At 33.7% G+C, this 18026-nt stretch overlaps 1 protein-coding gene across 1 annotated transcript in view; it reads right to left on the reverse strand.

The window, feature by feature from the left end:
• The window catches only part of ROBO1 (roundabout guidance receptor 1), a 1191260-nt gene that overhangs the window by 994441 nt on the left and 178793 nt on the right, over positions 1–18026 (reverse strand). The window contains exon 2 of the mRNA XM_030939682.1: positions 8898–9034. Coding sequence (XP_030795542.1) covers positions 8898–8985 — 88 coding nt within the window. The 5' untranslated portion in view covers positions 8986–9034. The remainder of the gene's footprint in view (positions 1–8897; positions 9035–18026) is intronic.

The raw sequence follows: 18026 nt of genomic DNA on the forward strand, positions 1-18026 counted from the left end.
CTGGCAAATAGAGGTTTTTTTTGTTTTTGTTTTTGTCTTGTTTTTGTTTTTTTTTCTTTTCTTTTAAACCAAGGCTTTCTCTACCCTCAGGCACAATTACAACAGCTGTACCATATAGCCTCAATCAGTCATAATTTAGGTTAACGTCTCTTTCTATTAACCAAGCAATAGAGGAAAAAAATTACTGATACCCGTCCATATGAGGCCCTCTGTTTGCTGCAATGCATTCTGATGACTTAATTAGGTGGACCGTGTGGCACGTGGGGTTTTTCTACCCAGTTTCATCACAAAGGCCATATCATCAAAGTAGAATAGTCCTGGCCCCTACGGCTAGATTACAAATACAAGTTTCTTCATTGAGTGTCTTGTGGCTGACGCGTCTGTTAGTTTGCTTCCATCTACTTAAACAATTAAATAAAGCTTCACACTAGAAGACCAAGGCTCATAAAGAGACACAGTACTGAAGTACAGCTGGCAATTTCTCTAGTTATTAAGATCTCATCTTCAACTGATTGATAGTCTCTAGAAAGTAACGAACACACTATTTTTTCCCTTAAGTATTTGTTCTCTCTCAAGGCTTGCCACTTCTACTGATAGAATTTCCAATCATTTGTAAGACCACACATAAATTTATACATATAAACACACACATATATGTACACATTTAAGTAAAACTCAAGAAACATATAGAATCAAAGAACTTTCAAAAAATTACTGTTTCAATAAACAAATATAGGGTACAAATCTTAAGAAACATATTTACATGAAAAGAACAAATCATATATATATATATAACAAATATGTTTGTAGTCATTTATTCCAGTTTGGTTATAGTATTATTCTTATGAGTGTTACTTTTAACTTGGTTAATTGTCTAGAATATTCTACCAGTGTTAATATCTATACAAGGAACAAAGTGAAGAATATATAAATTTGCATACATATATATCTATCTGTGTATGGCAAGTTTAAGTAGCATTTTCAGTTTATTAGGAATTTAAGTTAATCAAGAAATGTAAACCAAATACTAGTTTTAAGACCAAATGGAAGTCCTATAACTATTATGCTCATATATTTTCTATATATTTAGAATCTAATATAATTTATCATCTATGATATTTAGATCCTGTTACTCCTTTTTCGTCTCTATGGTCCTATTCAAATGTTGCCATATATTTTTATGCAACCTCTTCTTATATATTCATCCATCAACAAACATTCAGTGAATAATTTTTAGCTCCCCCTTACTCTTTCAGACATCAAGACCCTATCTGAATAACTCCAGAAGTTTCTTTTTCTATTTTCTATTATAATAAAAATTTATTGTAATTAGACAATTTGATATGTAATTTGCTTTTTAATCGTTTTCACCCACAGAGAAGGAAAACAAAAGACGACACCAAGAGAGACGCTCTCATTAACACGTCTCCAAATTTACAAGAGAAACTTCAACAGGCAATCCTGAATAAACATTTGTCAAATTAATAAATCAGCATAGATAAACTGAATTGACCGCTTTTCTACTTGAATCACTATTTTCCAATATAATCTTACTAGGTTACTCTCCTTTAAACTCTCTCATTCCTTCCTATTGTCCAGAGTTTACAGATAAAGCTGCCCAGCCAAGTACAGATAAGGCTCCTCTAGATTTGAGCTTTGTCTCTTTCTGAGACTATTTCCAAACATTTTTCAATATATATCTTTACTTTCTACCAAACCAAATACGTGCTCATCTTACGCACTTAGCTCTGCACCTTGGCACGAGCCTGGGGCTCTCTTTCCTACTCACCCCTTTTCAACCTTGAGAAACTCCTAAAGCTATAGTGTAATAAACAGCAAGCTATTTATTAGGGACCTAATAAATATGAGTGTTTCAGTGGTTTATTTTCTGCTTGTTTACAAGATCTGTGAAGTCTTTCATGCCCTCCTCAAGTTTTTACTCTGGGCTCTAGTGCACATTTGGCAAAAAGTCCTATGAACATCTAAGACAAGACCTCATCCTTGCTAACATGTATGTCTTCCCTCTATGAAATACTTATGGATAGTGATCATTCTAATTAACATGGTGTTCCTATTCTGAACACAGGGTTTTTCTTTATATTAATGATTAATTTTTTAGTTAATAGCCATTAAGTTTATTATTTAGCTGTTAAGTTTGAATTAATTACTCTGTTGACATCATGTCTATTCTCAATGGGAAAAAGAATGTGAGAACAACGACTCTCACATATGCCATAATGATTAACCTCCAATATTTAAATTTGAGGAAATGTGTCTAAAGGTGGACATTCGGTTCATATAAACTACGAATTATGGTGGGTTTTTTTCCCATGAAATTGAGTTTTAATGAAGGGCTACAGTGCAGCAGATAAATATAATCTCTGCTCATTTATTCATGAATTCTGGAGAAATACCTTAAAGATATTTCTTCCTAAGGAAGAAGAAAATGATGAGATCATAAAGAAACCATATATAAATGTACACATTTGGAAAAGATCTTGAATCTTTCTTGAATACCCAAGAAGCTGTAATATAATTGTAATACTGATTTAAACAAAATGTAGCATAAATTAAGAGACATTTGGTATCATTGATCTACTAGTCTTTTTTTTTTTAAAGATACCCACATTAGCATAGGAAATACAAATGATGGATGAGAGTACTCTTGTCCTAAGCAAAATAATGACCACAATGATGAATTATGCAAGTAATTTTAACAACTGTGAATTGTATGTGCACATAGCTGGGCATCATATAAAATGTAAATTTAAAACAGAATGCACCTTTTGGAGCAGAGCATTACCTTATCTGAAGAACATTTCTATTGACTCTAGATATTGCCAAGGTATAGTGTTTCCTCACTCAAGCTGAATATAACAGAACCCAAACCAAAACAAAGGAAAAAGTAACTGAAAAGATAAAACATTCTGTCATTTTTTACAAACCCATATATTTAAAAATTTATTGCTAACAATTTAGAAATCAATTCAAATAAGATCTCAACTTGGCCTTCACACAAATACTGTCTGTATCATTATTTCACATAGGTGAAAGAATGGATAGTCTGAGTCAAGATGAACTTATTTTATCTGTATGTATACATATATTATATAAATGTATATATTGATAGATATACATGCATATATTACATAGGTACATTAGATAGATAGATAGATAGATAGATAGATAGATAGATAGATAGATAGATAGATAGATAGATACACACACACACATACATACTTTTACCTGGACAGATCCCTAAAGTACTGTGGAGCAGTTTTGTGCAGAACACAAATGGGGACTAACTGACTTCCATTTCTCACCTTTGGGGGGAGTTTTAGTTTCTCAAAGCAAACAAACAAAAAAACAAACCAAGGAGGAAAGTGCTTGCTCAGGTCTTTCAAAAATGATTGACATTATGCTCGATTACTAAATCAATGAGCAGAGTGGGAGGAAAATAAATAAATTCATCAAATCACAGGAGTCTAACAGTAGATAAATGTCCTGAGTATGTAACAAGAGACCTCCATGATTTGTAGGTGGGTGAGGGTGTGTGTGTGCGTGTGTGTATGTGTATATGTATGTGCATACACACACACACACACACCAAAAAAAAAAAAAAAACAGACAAACGCAATGTGATTAGGGATGTGGGGAATGTGATTAGGGATGAGCCCTCTGCAGCCTTCACGAAGCACCACAAGCAGAAGATCTCCTTCACGGGATCCATTAGCCCACACCTGGCACTAGCTCATTTAACTTTGCAGAATAATGGGGGACAGGAAACACAGCAAGTCAGTATCAAGTGAGTCATCAGCAAGAGACGTATTACTGTTGTTAAAATTATACTATAAAAAGTAACACTCAGAGAATATTTGATTTCTCTTATGTTATGGTTTTCTTCTATGAGGTTTATATAATGTGTAAAGGTAAGTTTTTGCTGCATTTAATTTGTAGTGACTTGTTTTTAGGCATCACGTTCGGGCATCAGTCATGTTGATATTGACATACTTTTAAGACGATTTTATGGAAAAAGGGGCCCATAAAGGCGAAATTGTCTAAGGCTTCTGTAAGTCATAATACAGCCATGGTTATTAGTTTCTTTCTAGAGAACATTTGCGTCATTAACATATTATTCTAATTTATTATACATTTCCAGCTACTTAATATCTGCATTCAGATTTTACTCAGGCTTGGACAAAATTTAGGGGCAATTGTACCCACTAGGGAAACTTAACTTTGAATTTTGTAAAGTCATTTTCAATAATATAATTTAATATTCACTGATCTGCTTATTAGTTCAGCGGCTTTGGGTATTGAGCTAATGCCTTTCATCCAAGAGGATATATTATGTTTTTCAATACAGAAACATTTATTAAGAGATGAAAATAACAAGAATCATGAGCAAAACCAAAGCGAAAGAAACTGGTAGTGGCATCAAATCTGCTCCTCCAAATCCTTGCAATATAGAAAACAAACATCTCCAGATAACTTTTTCCCTTTTTCATGGAAATCTGTCCTCAGAGAATACACATTCTTTAAGTGTACTCAACATTAAAATAAAATCAACTCAAATGTCTAAAGCAGAGGTTCTCAAATTTTCTGCCCATTAGATAATTTGTAGATACTTGTAAAGCTGCCCAAGCTCTTTATTTCAGTGATTCTGCCGTGGGTCCTAGGAATCTTTAATTTTAAGAAGCATCTCAGGTGCTTCTGAAAAAACAATTCATGGAAAACATGTTGAGAGAAAACTCTCTAGTCAGACAAATTTGTCAAGTAGCATGTAAAATCAAATTACTTCTGTGTATAATACCTCCATCAATGCATAATTTAAGAGTTAAGTGTGTTTAAGTACTTTTATACCTAAATATGATATTATAATGGTAACTTTTTATGTTTTTCAAAATAATTGACTACTTTCTAAATAGTGCAGTTAAAAAATTAAACTGTTGCCTATGAATAAGCAATCTCTATAGGTTTTAAATGACATATATTTTCCTAATATATATTTCTTTGCCATAGAAACTAACCACAAATATTGGAAAAAAACATACCTGTGGATCATAAACTTTGTAAGAAGCATGCATGCAACATTACTTGTTAAATAAAGTATCCCAAAAGAAATTCCTAAAGATTCTGTCATAGTTAGACTTCTGGAATTTATTTACTTTCAATTTGTTTTCACGTTGCAAAGGAGATTTTTAAAAGTCTGAAATAAATCCTCAAGTCTATGGAAAATGTATTGAGCACATGAAAACTAAAACAAAAAACTTAGAAATGTATGGGGTTGTATGTATATATTCATTGTAATTTCTAAAATTTTGCATGAGGACTTTTTTTTCACAATTTGTAATTTATTTATGGATGATTCAGACCCGGTTAACGGCTCTTTTCAATTATCTTTTGTGGGGTATAACCACAAGATACGGAAGTGGTGGTCAATGGATGGGTGGGGCAGATAAGCAGTAAATCATTTCAGAAAATTTCATACTCAAGGCTGTTGACATGAGTCAGGGACAAGGAAATAACCCAGTCAGCACCTGCGTCTTTAATGAAGGACAACACTGCTGCACATTTAGAGAATGGAAAGGAAAAAATAAATCATGCTTAACTTTAAGGTAGCCTATCTTATTTATTCAAATAGAAATACAACCTGGTGGGTATTTCTTCAGGCATTTTCATTTAAAATATTGCAATATAAGTCTAGAATTCAACTTTATTTTTTTTTACCATAGAGGTTTTTAAATTTTTAAATTAATTCCACTATATGTGAAATATATGCTTTAATAACATATCATTTAACATTTGCTTTTCATTGTCTTCCTGACATCCGTGGCAATAAAAGGTAGATGCTTAAAATGTAAAGATTGGCATCTGTCAGATTTCTTTCCTAGCAGAAATTAAGTCAAGACATGGCATAGTCCAGATTCAGCATACCTCGAGAGATAACCTCACATGGTTTAATATTTATTTCATTTGTGAATTAGAGATGAAGTAAATTAACATGAAAAACATCTACCAGTGGTTTTAATAAAAAGGAGGTGGGTTTTAATGGGCTCAACATGCAATGAAAGCAGCAATTCAAATGGCTGACAAAGCCTGGTTATTCTTAGAATCCATTTATTAATTATTCCTTTTCTCTAAACCAATTTATTTCCAACAATAAGAGTATTTCTTGATTTACTATATACAAGTAATTTGTTTGCCTTCTCATATACCAACCATTTCACATGCAATGTTATGAAACATAACAGCAGTTTTAAAAATGTATTATACAGGGAGACAAAATCAAATAAGAAAAAAAAATTGAGCTGGGCAATCCATCAATTCCAGACATTACATTCAAATATTTTAATATGTACTTACATCAAGTTATCTAGCCACAGCTTGAAGTGAAAAACCCTTTATTGTTGTGGTAATAAATAACCTACATTGTGCCAATGTTTTAATTGCTCTTTTCTTTTGTACCCTGAGAAATCTTGTTCCTGCAGACACCTTGGCTGATGATAACTCACTGAGTCAAGTACTACAGAATATAAAAGTCTCCTTATTTTTTTTAGAAGCATGTTACATTTTTTTCACTTGTCTGATATCTTTATCTGATTGTTTATTATTAGAAATACATTTCTGATGAAGGAGAATTTTTTTTTCTTAAGAGAAAGAGTGGAAATAAATCAGCTGAATAAGAAATTACGTTTTTGTCTGTTTTTGCTTTTTCTTTTTTAAAAGACACTAATATTTTGCCTTCAAAGCTAATCCAGTTTTTGCTTCCTCGGAGACATGCTCAATTCAATCCAGATCCAAGTTTGCTAATGAACATATGAAAGCTAGAAAAACAATTAGAAGAATCAAGACTTCTCTTCATTCTGAGATTAATGAAAGGCAGGGACACTCTAAGGCCAGTGAGTGTTTTCCGTAGATTTTCTCCTTAGCCTGAAGCCAGTGCTCCTAGATGGAGGTAGTTATGAAAATGACTTCTACTCTGCGGGTGTCCTTTCTGAAAAGCTAACGCATATTTCTTTTGACGGGTAAATTACTTTGAAATGTTTCTTGAACTCTGTAGTCCTGAAAAAAAAGGCATCTAACTGTATGCATACCATTTGAGGTTACCCTTATTTCTTTTTAAGAAAGTGTTGGCTCGAAATGGGCCCTGAGTAATCAACTGTGTGGTATATATTTTTAACTAACTGATAACCAAACTATCACCTTTGTAACCAATCTACATATTAAATTAGGCAATGAAGTCATATACTGTAGATTTGGAAGTATTTGCATGTAAAATAGTAATCACAGAGGTTTGACAGCTTTTGCATCTAAGTGTTCTAAATTATGCAATATCCTTTTGAATAAAAAGATAATATTTTTTATTCCCTAGATAAACCTTGTACGTTCCCACCATATATATTCATAGATGCATTCCTTCTTCCACTAGATAGATACAGGTGGTTCAAACCTCACATAACAATTTTGAATTTTGATATCCTGCTCAATAACTACATCATGGACCAAATTTATTGACCTGTAGGAATTATTAGTTGGCCATACAGTTTAAGGGGCATTATACCTAAGCTGTATCTGTATCTGTGTCTACCTATAGCTGTAGTTTTAAAAACACTTTCATATAAGTATCCTCTTTATTCTGACAATTTACAAAACAGTGAATTAATTTGTACCTATATTTGCATTTTCCACATATTTAAGAAATATATGATGTTTTCTTTGATTCATACACTACTCTTAATACTCAACAGAGTCATGGCAAGAGAAGGGAATGTGGGAACAGACTAAAAATAAAAATACATAGTAATTTTAGTGGGCTAACCTAATTTGATACAAATCATTAAATGTATTTTCTTACAACGGACTTAAAATTTCTGTATCCTTCAATCATATGAAAATGTTTTTAACAGATATATAAATCATTTTTTTTTGTTTACAACTCCCTTATCTTCGAGGTGAAAATGTCAATCTTAACCCAGCACAGGGAAAAATTGAAGCCCCAGGATTTTTTGAAATTTTTGATTTTGTGTGGATGAACATGATAAGCTACATATAGTTGCTGAATATCAAAATAAATATAACCATAAAATAAATAAAAACAAAGTTTCATAGTATGATCTAACAAAACATGGTATGTTATTCTTTATGAATAACTTGGCTAAATTAAGACATATTAGATGTATTCAAATTAACTTCATTTTTTTCTGTCTTATCTAAGAGGAAACTTAAAATTATATTTGGATTAGTACATCGACATAGTTTTGTATTTTCCACTAGCATACACTGGACCTAACTAATTCTTATTAAAACAGTAACAGTAAAGCATTTTAAAGAAATGCTATTCTATACCATTAATAAAATTATGACTTCAAGGAAATAGGTTTCTAACTTCACCCAAAACAGTGGTAACTATGGTAGCAACACAGCAGCATGTTGTATTTTTATTCTCACCTTTTTCAGCCTGTTAATTAACATGTTACTACTCTAAGAAATGTCAGTTTTCAATGTTTCAATTTTTTGATGTTCCTTTCCTATGGTACTGGCATGCACTGTGGCGTAGGTGTCCTTTTTGTGTTACACATCCTTTCCCTACTGTAATTTTTCTTCTGCCACTCTAATTCACTTAGTTAATATGACACTCCTTACACGTTTCAGCACAGTGACTTTTTCTCAATGTTCTGTTTCTCTTGGGAATTAATAAAGTGCTCTCTATTCAAGAATAATAATTTGACCCCTGAAATTGATCAGCACTCATACTCAAGAAGACATTCACACAGACTTGCAAGTTCCAAAGAAAGTGAACAAATTTGATTTGCAATACACACAATAAAAAAGTGAATTTAAAGCAAAGAAGGACTACTGGTTAAGTATTGACAAAACAAACGCACAGCACTTACCTGGAATAAGCTGGGACAGAAATAGGTGATTCGGGGATAAGCTGAGGAGTGATATTGTGACCAAAAAAGGAACATGTTTCCATTTCATTTTTGTCCCTTCCTTGCATTACACCCAGCCAGTGATAGATATGTGTTATCTGGGGAGATTAAAAAAAACAAAATTATTATTTTGTAATGGTTAGCTATGTTGAGAGATAATTATTTTGTGAAATATTGCAGTTCAAATAGATTTGAAATGTCATTTTTTGAAATGAAACATAATTAAAATTATTACATTACTAAAATGAATTGTACAGAATATATTTCATGATTAACATTTCAAACAAATGTGGTAGTTATTAATTTTGAAAACTCATTTTTAAGTTACATGTTAATCATAAATGATTCCTTGGTTTTCTCTGTTTTTTAGAGAATGCCAGATAAGTGATTTTTACTTTGATTCCCCACCAATTTAGTTGGAACACTCTCATCACATTTAGAAAACACTGAAGTTAATCATTCATTAAACAAATATTTACAACCAATTTATAATGAGTCAAGCACTATGCTGCTTTGGGGATATAGCAGAAAAAAATCTTGCTCTTCACTCAGGTGCATAAACAACTTGAGGCCACTTTAATTTTGTGAATTCACAAACAGATGTTAAAAATTACTAAGTGGTCTATTCTGAATACGACAGAGAAACATAAGATAGTATCCTCGTAAAAAACAAAGCTTATAATATTTGGGGACTTTTTAAGAGATAATAACAAATGACAGCATAAAGCTACAAAAATATATGCAAATAACTGGTTAATTAATTTTGCCAGGGAGACTGGACCAAGCTTACAGGGAAGAAGCGGCATTGTGAGATATAAGATAATATCCAGTAAGTGGAAAATAAAACAATACTATTTAGAAACAACAATAGAACCAAATTTTCAAAGTAAGATGGTATGTAGATACATAAATTTCATGGTACATTTATTTATATATAAATTTTATCATAGGTAGATAGATGACAGGTAGATAGGTAGATATAGATATATTCCCATGATATAAAGATGTATTTAGGCTACTATAAGGACAGTCGTTTTTTGGCTGGATGATGGGGTTTGCCAGAATGTAATGTGATAGGGAACTTAAATAGGGCAAGTAATGTAGGTAATGAGGAGCCACCGCAGATTTTAATAATAGATTATAAAATGATCTAAATAATTTAGAAGATAACTCTGGTAGGAATATACAAGTATACTTGGCAGCACTTGGCAAATTTTAGATTTGAGAGTTGAGACGTGGAAAGACTTAATCTTTTAGTAATATTTTTACTATTTAGTCAAAAATAGATAAACAAATCTAGAACTATATAAAAAGCAATTTGTCCAGCCCTACGAAGTACTAATAGTTATTTTTGTGACACTCAGAATAACAAATTGAAAAAAGGTTACCAATTTATTATTGTAGGTTAACTGGACATAGCTATTTTAATTTGTCTATTTGAGTTGAGCTGTCCTTATTTTATGACTTATCAATGCAGAGTTAATTGCTAAGTTTTCCCCTAGCAAAGCTGTCTAATCCTCTTGCCAGACAGCTACAATCACCTGACTTTACTTTAGATATTTGGAGATTATTTCCTCTCTCTAACATTCTGTGTAAGCAACTTTGATGTGAGCTAGAATCTTGCCTCAAAATATATACTTGGTTACTGTAGTTTCATATTTATTCCTTGACTTCTTTGTCTTGGGGTTAATGTTCTAGGAACTCTCCTTATCCTAGCATATCATTCATCGCTGATATTATACAACTACATTATAAACCTAGATTAATATTTTTACTCTTTAATCTAAACTATGCGGTTATTAGTTTGTCCAAAAGTACTTTTACAGGGTTATCCACTGAATGTTATGGCTTATGATCACATTTCTCAGCGAGGTGTAAATGATTTGTTCCTCCAGAGAAAATGTGTAAGTATACTGTGTACTGGTCATTTCTGCTTGGCTGGCTTTTGATAGAATAGTTGCCCTATCTTCTTGGTTTCTGCTTGCCTAAGGAGTTTCTCAGGTTCCTCTTCTCTCTAATTGATTACTGAGTGTCCTAGACATAGAGTCCTGTTTGGAATAAACCCTAGACCTCTGATTTCTTCTTTTTTTTTTTTTTTTTTTTTGAGATGGAGTCTGGCTCTGTGGCCCAGGCCGGGGTGAGTGGCGCCATCTTGGCTCCCTGCAAGCTCCGCCCCCCGGGTTCCCGCCATTCTCCTGCCTCCGCCTCCCCAGGAGCTGGGACCACAGGCGCCGCCACCTCGCCCGGCTCATTTTTTGTATTTTTTTAGTAGAGACGGGGTTTCACCGTGTTCGCCGGGTGGTCTCGATCTGCTGACCTCATGATCCACCCGTCTTGGCCTCGCAAAGTGCTGGGATTACAGGCTTGAGCCACCGCACCCGGCCTAGACCTCTGATTTCTTAAATGTGTATAAGCAGTTGTATCTTAGCTCTTGACGTAAATAAAAACATATATGAATCTCAAGGCTATTTAGAACTTTATTACTTAAAAATTTAGAAGGATTATATTTGTTAAATGATATTTTTGTATCTGTGGCTAATTACATTTTAACTGTCATTTATTAATAGCTATATACAGCTTGTTTGTAGCAGGCAGCTATTGATAAAGAGTCTAATCAAACATGCACATAAGAAAATAAACCTGAAAGTACAAACACTTATTATAATTGGTTGAATCCCCCCAAGTTATGTTATTCAACAGGCAGATATTATTTCAAATATGTGTAAGGTATTATGATTAATATTCCTCAAATAAATTTTCATGATCTAGGACTAGTTCTGTGAATTTATGTAGTACGTAGCTGAAAACATAATATGATTTTTAAGGTAGTACCCACAAATCAGAAATGGGAATTGCATTATTAGCTACTGTACACATATCACTTCAGTACTTTGAAGTTTTTCGTTTGCTTTTAATAGATTTTACTTTTTACAGTAGCTTTAGGTTTAGAGGAAAATTGAGTGGAAGGTACAGAGATTTCTCATTAACTTCCTTCCCTGACACTATTCCATTTCCTGACACTATTCCATTCCCTGCCCTTGCATAGCCTCTCCCATTGGCAACCCCCACCAGAATGTGACATTTGTTACAATTGATCAACCTACATTGACACCATTATCACCCAAAGTCCATAGTTTACATTAAGGTTTACTCTTGGTATTGTGCATTTTATGGGTTTGAACAAATGTATGTGACACATATCAAACATCATAGTATCATACAGAATAGTTTCACTTCCCTAAAAATCCTTTGTGCTTCATCTATTCATCCCTCCTCCTTCCGAACCCCTAAAAACTGCTGATCTCTTTGTTATCTCCATAGTTCTGCCTTTCTTGGAATGTTGTATAGGCATAACCATAGAGTATACAGCCTTATTAAAATTGGCTATATATGTCTTTCACTTAGTAATTAATATAAATTTAAGTTTCCTCCTTGTTTTTTCTTTTCATGTCTTGATAGCTAATGTCCTTTCAGCACTGAATAACATTCCATTGTCTGGACGTACCATGGTTTCTTTATCCATTTACCTATTGAAGGACATCTTGATTTCTTCCAAACTCTGGCAATTCTGAATAAAGCTGGAGAAAATATCCATTTGCAGGTTTTTGTGTGAAGGTAAGTTTTAAATACATCTGGATAAATAATAAATAGTGTTATTGCTCAATTATATGGTAAGACGATGCTTATTATTGCAAGAAACTGCCAAATTGTCTTTCAGAGTGGTTATACCATTTGTCTGTCCACTAGTAATAAGTAAGATTTCTTGTTGCTCAACATCCTTGCTAGTAGCTGGTGTTATCAGTGTTCTAGGTTTTGGCCATTCTAGTAGGCATGCAATGGTACATAATGTTTTAAATTTACATATCCTCGTTGGCATGATGTGAAACATCTTTTTAGTGGCGTATTTATCATCTCATTATCATCTTTGGTGAGATATTTGTTAAGTCTTTTTTCTCACTGTGGAGTTTAAGAATTTTATTTTATTTATTTATTTATTTATTTTGAGATAGTGTCTTGCTCTGTCACCCAGATTGGAGTATAGTGGTGCCATCTTGGCTCACTGCAACCTCTGCCTCCCAGGCTCAAGTAATCCTCCCAACTCAGCCTGCCAACTAGCCGGGACAACAGACGTGCACCACCACACCTGGCTAAATTTCTGTATTTTTTGTAGTGCTAGGATTTTACCATGTTGCCCTGCCCATGCTAGCCTTGAACTCCTGAGCACAAGGGATCTGCCTGCTTTGGCCTCCCAAAGTGCTGGGATTACAGGTGTGAGCCACCGCACCTGGCCTTTTGTTTTGTTTACTTTTATTGTATGTTTTGAATAACAGTCTTTTATCAGATATGTCTTTTGCAAATATTTTCTTCCAGTGTGTGGCTTATTTTTCTCTTGACAGTGTCTTTCACAGAGTAGAAATTTTTAATTTTAATAAAGTTCAAATGATCATTTATTTCTGAATACTTTGAATATTCGGTCTTTAGGAATCCTCTCTCAATATGAAAGTCCCCTAAGTTAGGATATAACCTTATTAGCAAACACACTAACCCCTATTTAAAACCACACCTTGTGACATATTAACGATAAGATAATTGATTTTATTGAAAAATGTGATATAACCGTATTTGTATGTTCTCTCAGTATTAAAAATAGTTAATTCAACAAGAAAAAGCACTACACCTTTGAATACCCTATGAACACCTTTCCCATGGATGTGTACATAGAGTACCTACTTTTAGAACACTAAGAATATATGCACATATGGCTTTGAATTAAGGAAACTAACACTATATAAGAAAAGACAAAGATTTGCAACATACTTTTCTGAAAATATGTGATTACCAAACTGTTTAGGGTCATTTAAATGCCTAAAATATGATTTACTTGTAAGTGTAAGTGTATGGAAGTAATATAACCAGTGTTTTAGAATCATAGAATGTAAATTCAAATTGTTCCACTGTGAATCCTAGCTCACCACTCAGATAATTGTTTGACTTACATCAAACAATTTCAACTCTCTTAGACTCATCTTTCTAAGTGTAAAATGTGAAGAAGAAGAATAGCCCCATCATTGGGTGAGATGTGTGTAGAGTGCTTATAAAAATGCCTGCTCTTGGCCGGGCGCAGTGACTCACGTCTGTAATCTCAGCACTTTGAGAGGCCGAGGCGGGCAGATCACGAGGTCAGGAGATCGAGAGCATCCTGGCTAACATGGTGAAACCCCATTTCTACTAAAAATAGAAGAAGAAAAAAAAATTACCCGGGCATGGTGGCGGCGCCTGTGGTCCCAGCTCCTCGGGAGGCTGAGGCAGGAGAATGGCGGGAACCCGGGGGGCGGAGCTTGCAGGGAGCCAAGATGGCGCTGCTCACGCCGGTCTGGGCGACAGAGCACAGAACAAGACTCCATGTCCAAAAAAAAAAAAAAAAAGCCTGCTCTATTTCCTGATATCTACTAATATTGATATCAATATCACCAACTTCAAATAGCATCTGATGAAATTCCTCCAGGGTAAGTGACAGAACCAATTGTGTATTTGTATTTGCACACTGCTTCATATTAAAATAGTATTGGCTTAGGTCTAATTTGCAAAAAATTAGAGGCTTGGATTATTTTAATGAACTTTATTGAAATTTAATATATTTATGATAAGATAATCTCATTTTAAGGGTGCAGTTCAATTTTGACAAATGTATAGAACCATGCAAACTCCACCACAATCAAGATATAGATCCTTTCCACAGGGATCTTAATTTTAAAAACTAGTATGTTATGTATATATGCTGTTCATATGCACATGTTGCTAATGTTTATTTTCAAGTAATATATTTACTAATATGGTGATCCATTGCCTGCTAATAGGAGGGTTATTTTTCTCAAAGAAACGTTTCAAAATATATTTTAGGAGAATCCTGTTCCATGGACTATTAATAAAATTTCTTAGAAAGTAAAAAATGTTTCATAAATAATTAATTTAGGTTAGTGCATATTTCAACAAAGTCAAAAGCACGGATTTTGTATTACATAAGAGAACACCGACATTTCCTAAATTTGTCAGTGCACAGCACCTATTTTCTCTTCTGAAACACTTCAGCCTAGGTGGCTCTCTTCTTTTCTTCTATATTTGGAAGGACAGAAACTACTAAAGGGTTTCCTTGTTATGAACCAAAATTGGTTTTCCTTTAAGCCACACTACTTTCTTTTGTCTTCATTTCCAGGTAAAAAGAAAAAGTGCTCTGAAAAACCAAACTACTGCAACCTCTGACTCCAGTGCTGCTGAGATCAGCCTGAGAGGTGTCTCAGCCTCCTAAGCAGCTAGGACTACAGGTGTGCACCACCATACTTGGCTTTCTTTTCTTTTTCTTTGTACTTTTTTTTTTTTTTTTTTTTGTAGATACAGAGCCTGTCTATGTTGCCCCAAGATGGTCTTGAACCTCTGGCCTCAAGATCCTCCTGATTTGGCCTCCAAAACTGTTGGGATTACAAGCGTGAGCCACTGAACTTGGCCTCTGTCCTAGTCTTTAATAAAGAGAATAACCGTGGCTTATAAAGTAAATTGCTCTGCCTAAAGATTGCCTGTCCTTGTGAGATAAACAACAAGAAAAGGCCAGCCTCATTGTGGATTTTGCATGTAACAGAGGAATCACTCAGCAGTCTACACATTGGTAAAGGAGATATTCTTCCTCTTTACATGAGATAGACTATAGCATGGTCTACCCAAATTGGACTGTAGTCATAGAGCTCATGTAGGAAAATCCATCACCCAAAATCAGTCTCTATTTAAATCAATCTTTATAATGTTGTAGAGTGTTGTGAAAATCAAGAATGCAAAGTTTAGTTTTTAGGAGAGTTATAAATACATGAATAATAAACATTTTTGAACATCTAATCTATGGAGAGCTCTGTGCCAGGCAGTGGAAAGTCAAATATGTGTGAAATAAATATACTCTCTTCATGTCAGAGGAGTAAATAATTTATTACACATGAATGACAAAAATAAAAAAGGATTTAGTTGGTGACACAAGGAAGTAGTCAAGGTGGGAAGAGGATCAGGCTTGAGCTAGGCTGTAAAGGGTCTGTTGAAGTTGCACAACTCCAGTATTGGGTAAAGATATTCAATGAGGGTATGTGTGATGTGTACCTGATTAAGGCTCCATGGAAGGCTTTTCTGTAAAGGTAAAAATAAATAATATGTGACGTATATGTAGCACTTCACAGTTTACCTATGAATTAATCTATTAATGTATTATGTATTAATTATTATTAGGAAAATAAGTCATAATATATTATCTTTCATATGAGGATGCAAGTTCAGAATCTTTAAGTTACTTGTCTGCAATATACAGTTAGCAAATAAAGTCAACTGGAACCAACTCTACCACGTTTCTCACAACTACTGCAGAATGTCAGAGAATTAGAAGGTACTGAATGCAAGACTAAATGCCAGGCTTTTTCTTGTCAGTGGTTAATGGCATCTGGGAAGCTGAAGCTCAGCACACTTGTGTAACTTGGAGATAAAAGTGACTCCAGACAAAGGAAACCACGCAGATGAGTATTAGTATATTATATGAATGAACATGACGAATAGGGTCTTACATACAAGTCCAGTTGGTGGGGAGGAAAAGTAGAAATAAACAGTAACTGTATTGCAAAAGAAAGGCAACAGTTGGCTGAGAAACAAGAACACTGAAAGGTAAAAAAAAAAAAAAATACATATATCATACTGCTTCCAAAATCTCAAGCTAGGAAATGGAAAACTTAGTAAGAAGTGTGTGTGTGCATGTGTGCACGCGCGTGTGTGTGTGTGTGTGTTATAAATGACTGAGTAATCTATACCTACTCTAGAGTTCTGTAGAATAAAAATGTGTGTATAAGTCTGCAGTTCACTTTACTGATAATTTGCTACCGCTTCTGTTTAGTTGGAAGTGCATTTCAGGCATTTCGCTTGAAATTTAAAAAGCCAAAAGTATATAATACCTTTTAAAACTGTAGGATTAATACTTTCAAATAGACAAGGCGACCTGGACAAATTACTACCAAACTCTTTTTAACTTCGAGTACTGTCAAACCTCCTATAATAAATACATTATTTTAAAATGACATACACACAAAAAATAAAGTACATAAAGCACCGTTTTAAACGGTGCTTAATAGAATTAAGACATTCTATTATTTTTCATGTATTAAAAAGTCTATAATTTGTTTACATTACATTTAGCTTAAGTACTTCACGTATATTTAGAAAATTCTTTCCTCATAGAAACATGCAAATGCTTTACCTTTAGTCCATTTAAATTATGCTAAACCCCAAACTATTACATCCTTTAAGGAAAGCATCAGTACTAACTTTCTGACTTCACTTATATACTTGCATTTGCTTTACAAAATGAGGCAAGAAAGGCAACTAGGAACAAAAGACTGTTGGAAAATAAGTTTAAAATTAAGACTGAGAATAAAATATATGAATAGAAAGTATAGGAGTGATGACAAGACAAAGACATCTTGAGAATTGGGCAACAGTGTTTAGCAGGAGTTGCAGAAGTAAGGATATTCGCAAGATTCTCTAATTTGTCACCTCATTTCTTAAAGGCTCCTTATACGTAGGCACAGCTACATGATGAATCACATCTGTTTTATTTGGGCAGACCATGGGTCTTATTTCCAATTAAGCTTCCATTCATTTCATGAAAGACTAAGTAATTCTCATCACACTTCAGGATACAGAAAATTCTAAACACACTGTGAGAAAACTCAGGGAACAGTAATAAACCTCAGGCTGTATATCACAAATGTGGTCATTTGAGATTCTTATTCTATATCCACGTTATACTTAAGTACCTGATCGAGGCCGGATAAAGAGTCAAAGACTTCTTTTAAACGTACTCTGTAAGTACACTTAAAATAGTACATCTATTAGTCTCATGTAGACAGATATGTTATCAATTAATAATACAGAGAAAAAAATAAGTAATCTGAAGCACACATCCTTTTAGAATCTTATACTTCAACCTACACCAAATTCAGGAAAAGTAGCATTTTGGCAAATAGAGCTAACGTTAATGCCATGGACCTGCTGTACTCCTAGACTCCCAAA

The sequence above is a fragment of the Rhinopithecus roxellana genome, chromosome 1 (genome assembly GCF_007565055.1).
Source record: "Rhinopithecus roxellana isolate Shanxi Qingling chromosome 1, ASM756505v1, whole genome shotgun sequence".
In the NCBI taxonomy this organism is placed as follows: Eukaryota; Metazoa; Chordata; class Mammalia; order Primates; family Cercopithecidae; genus Rhinopithecus; species Rhinopithecus roxellana.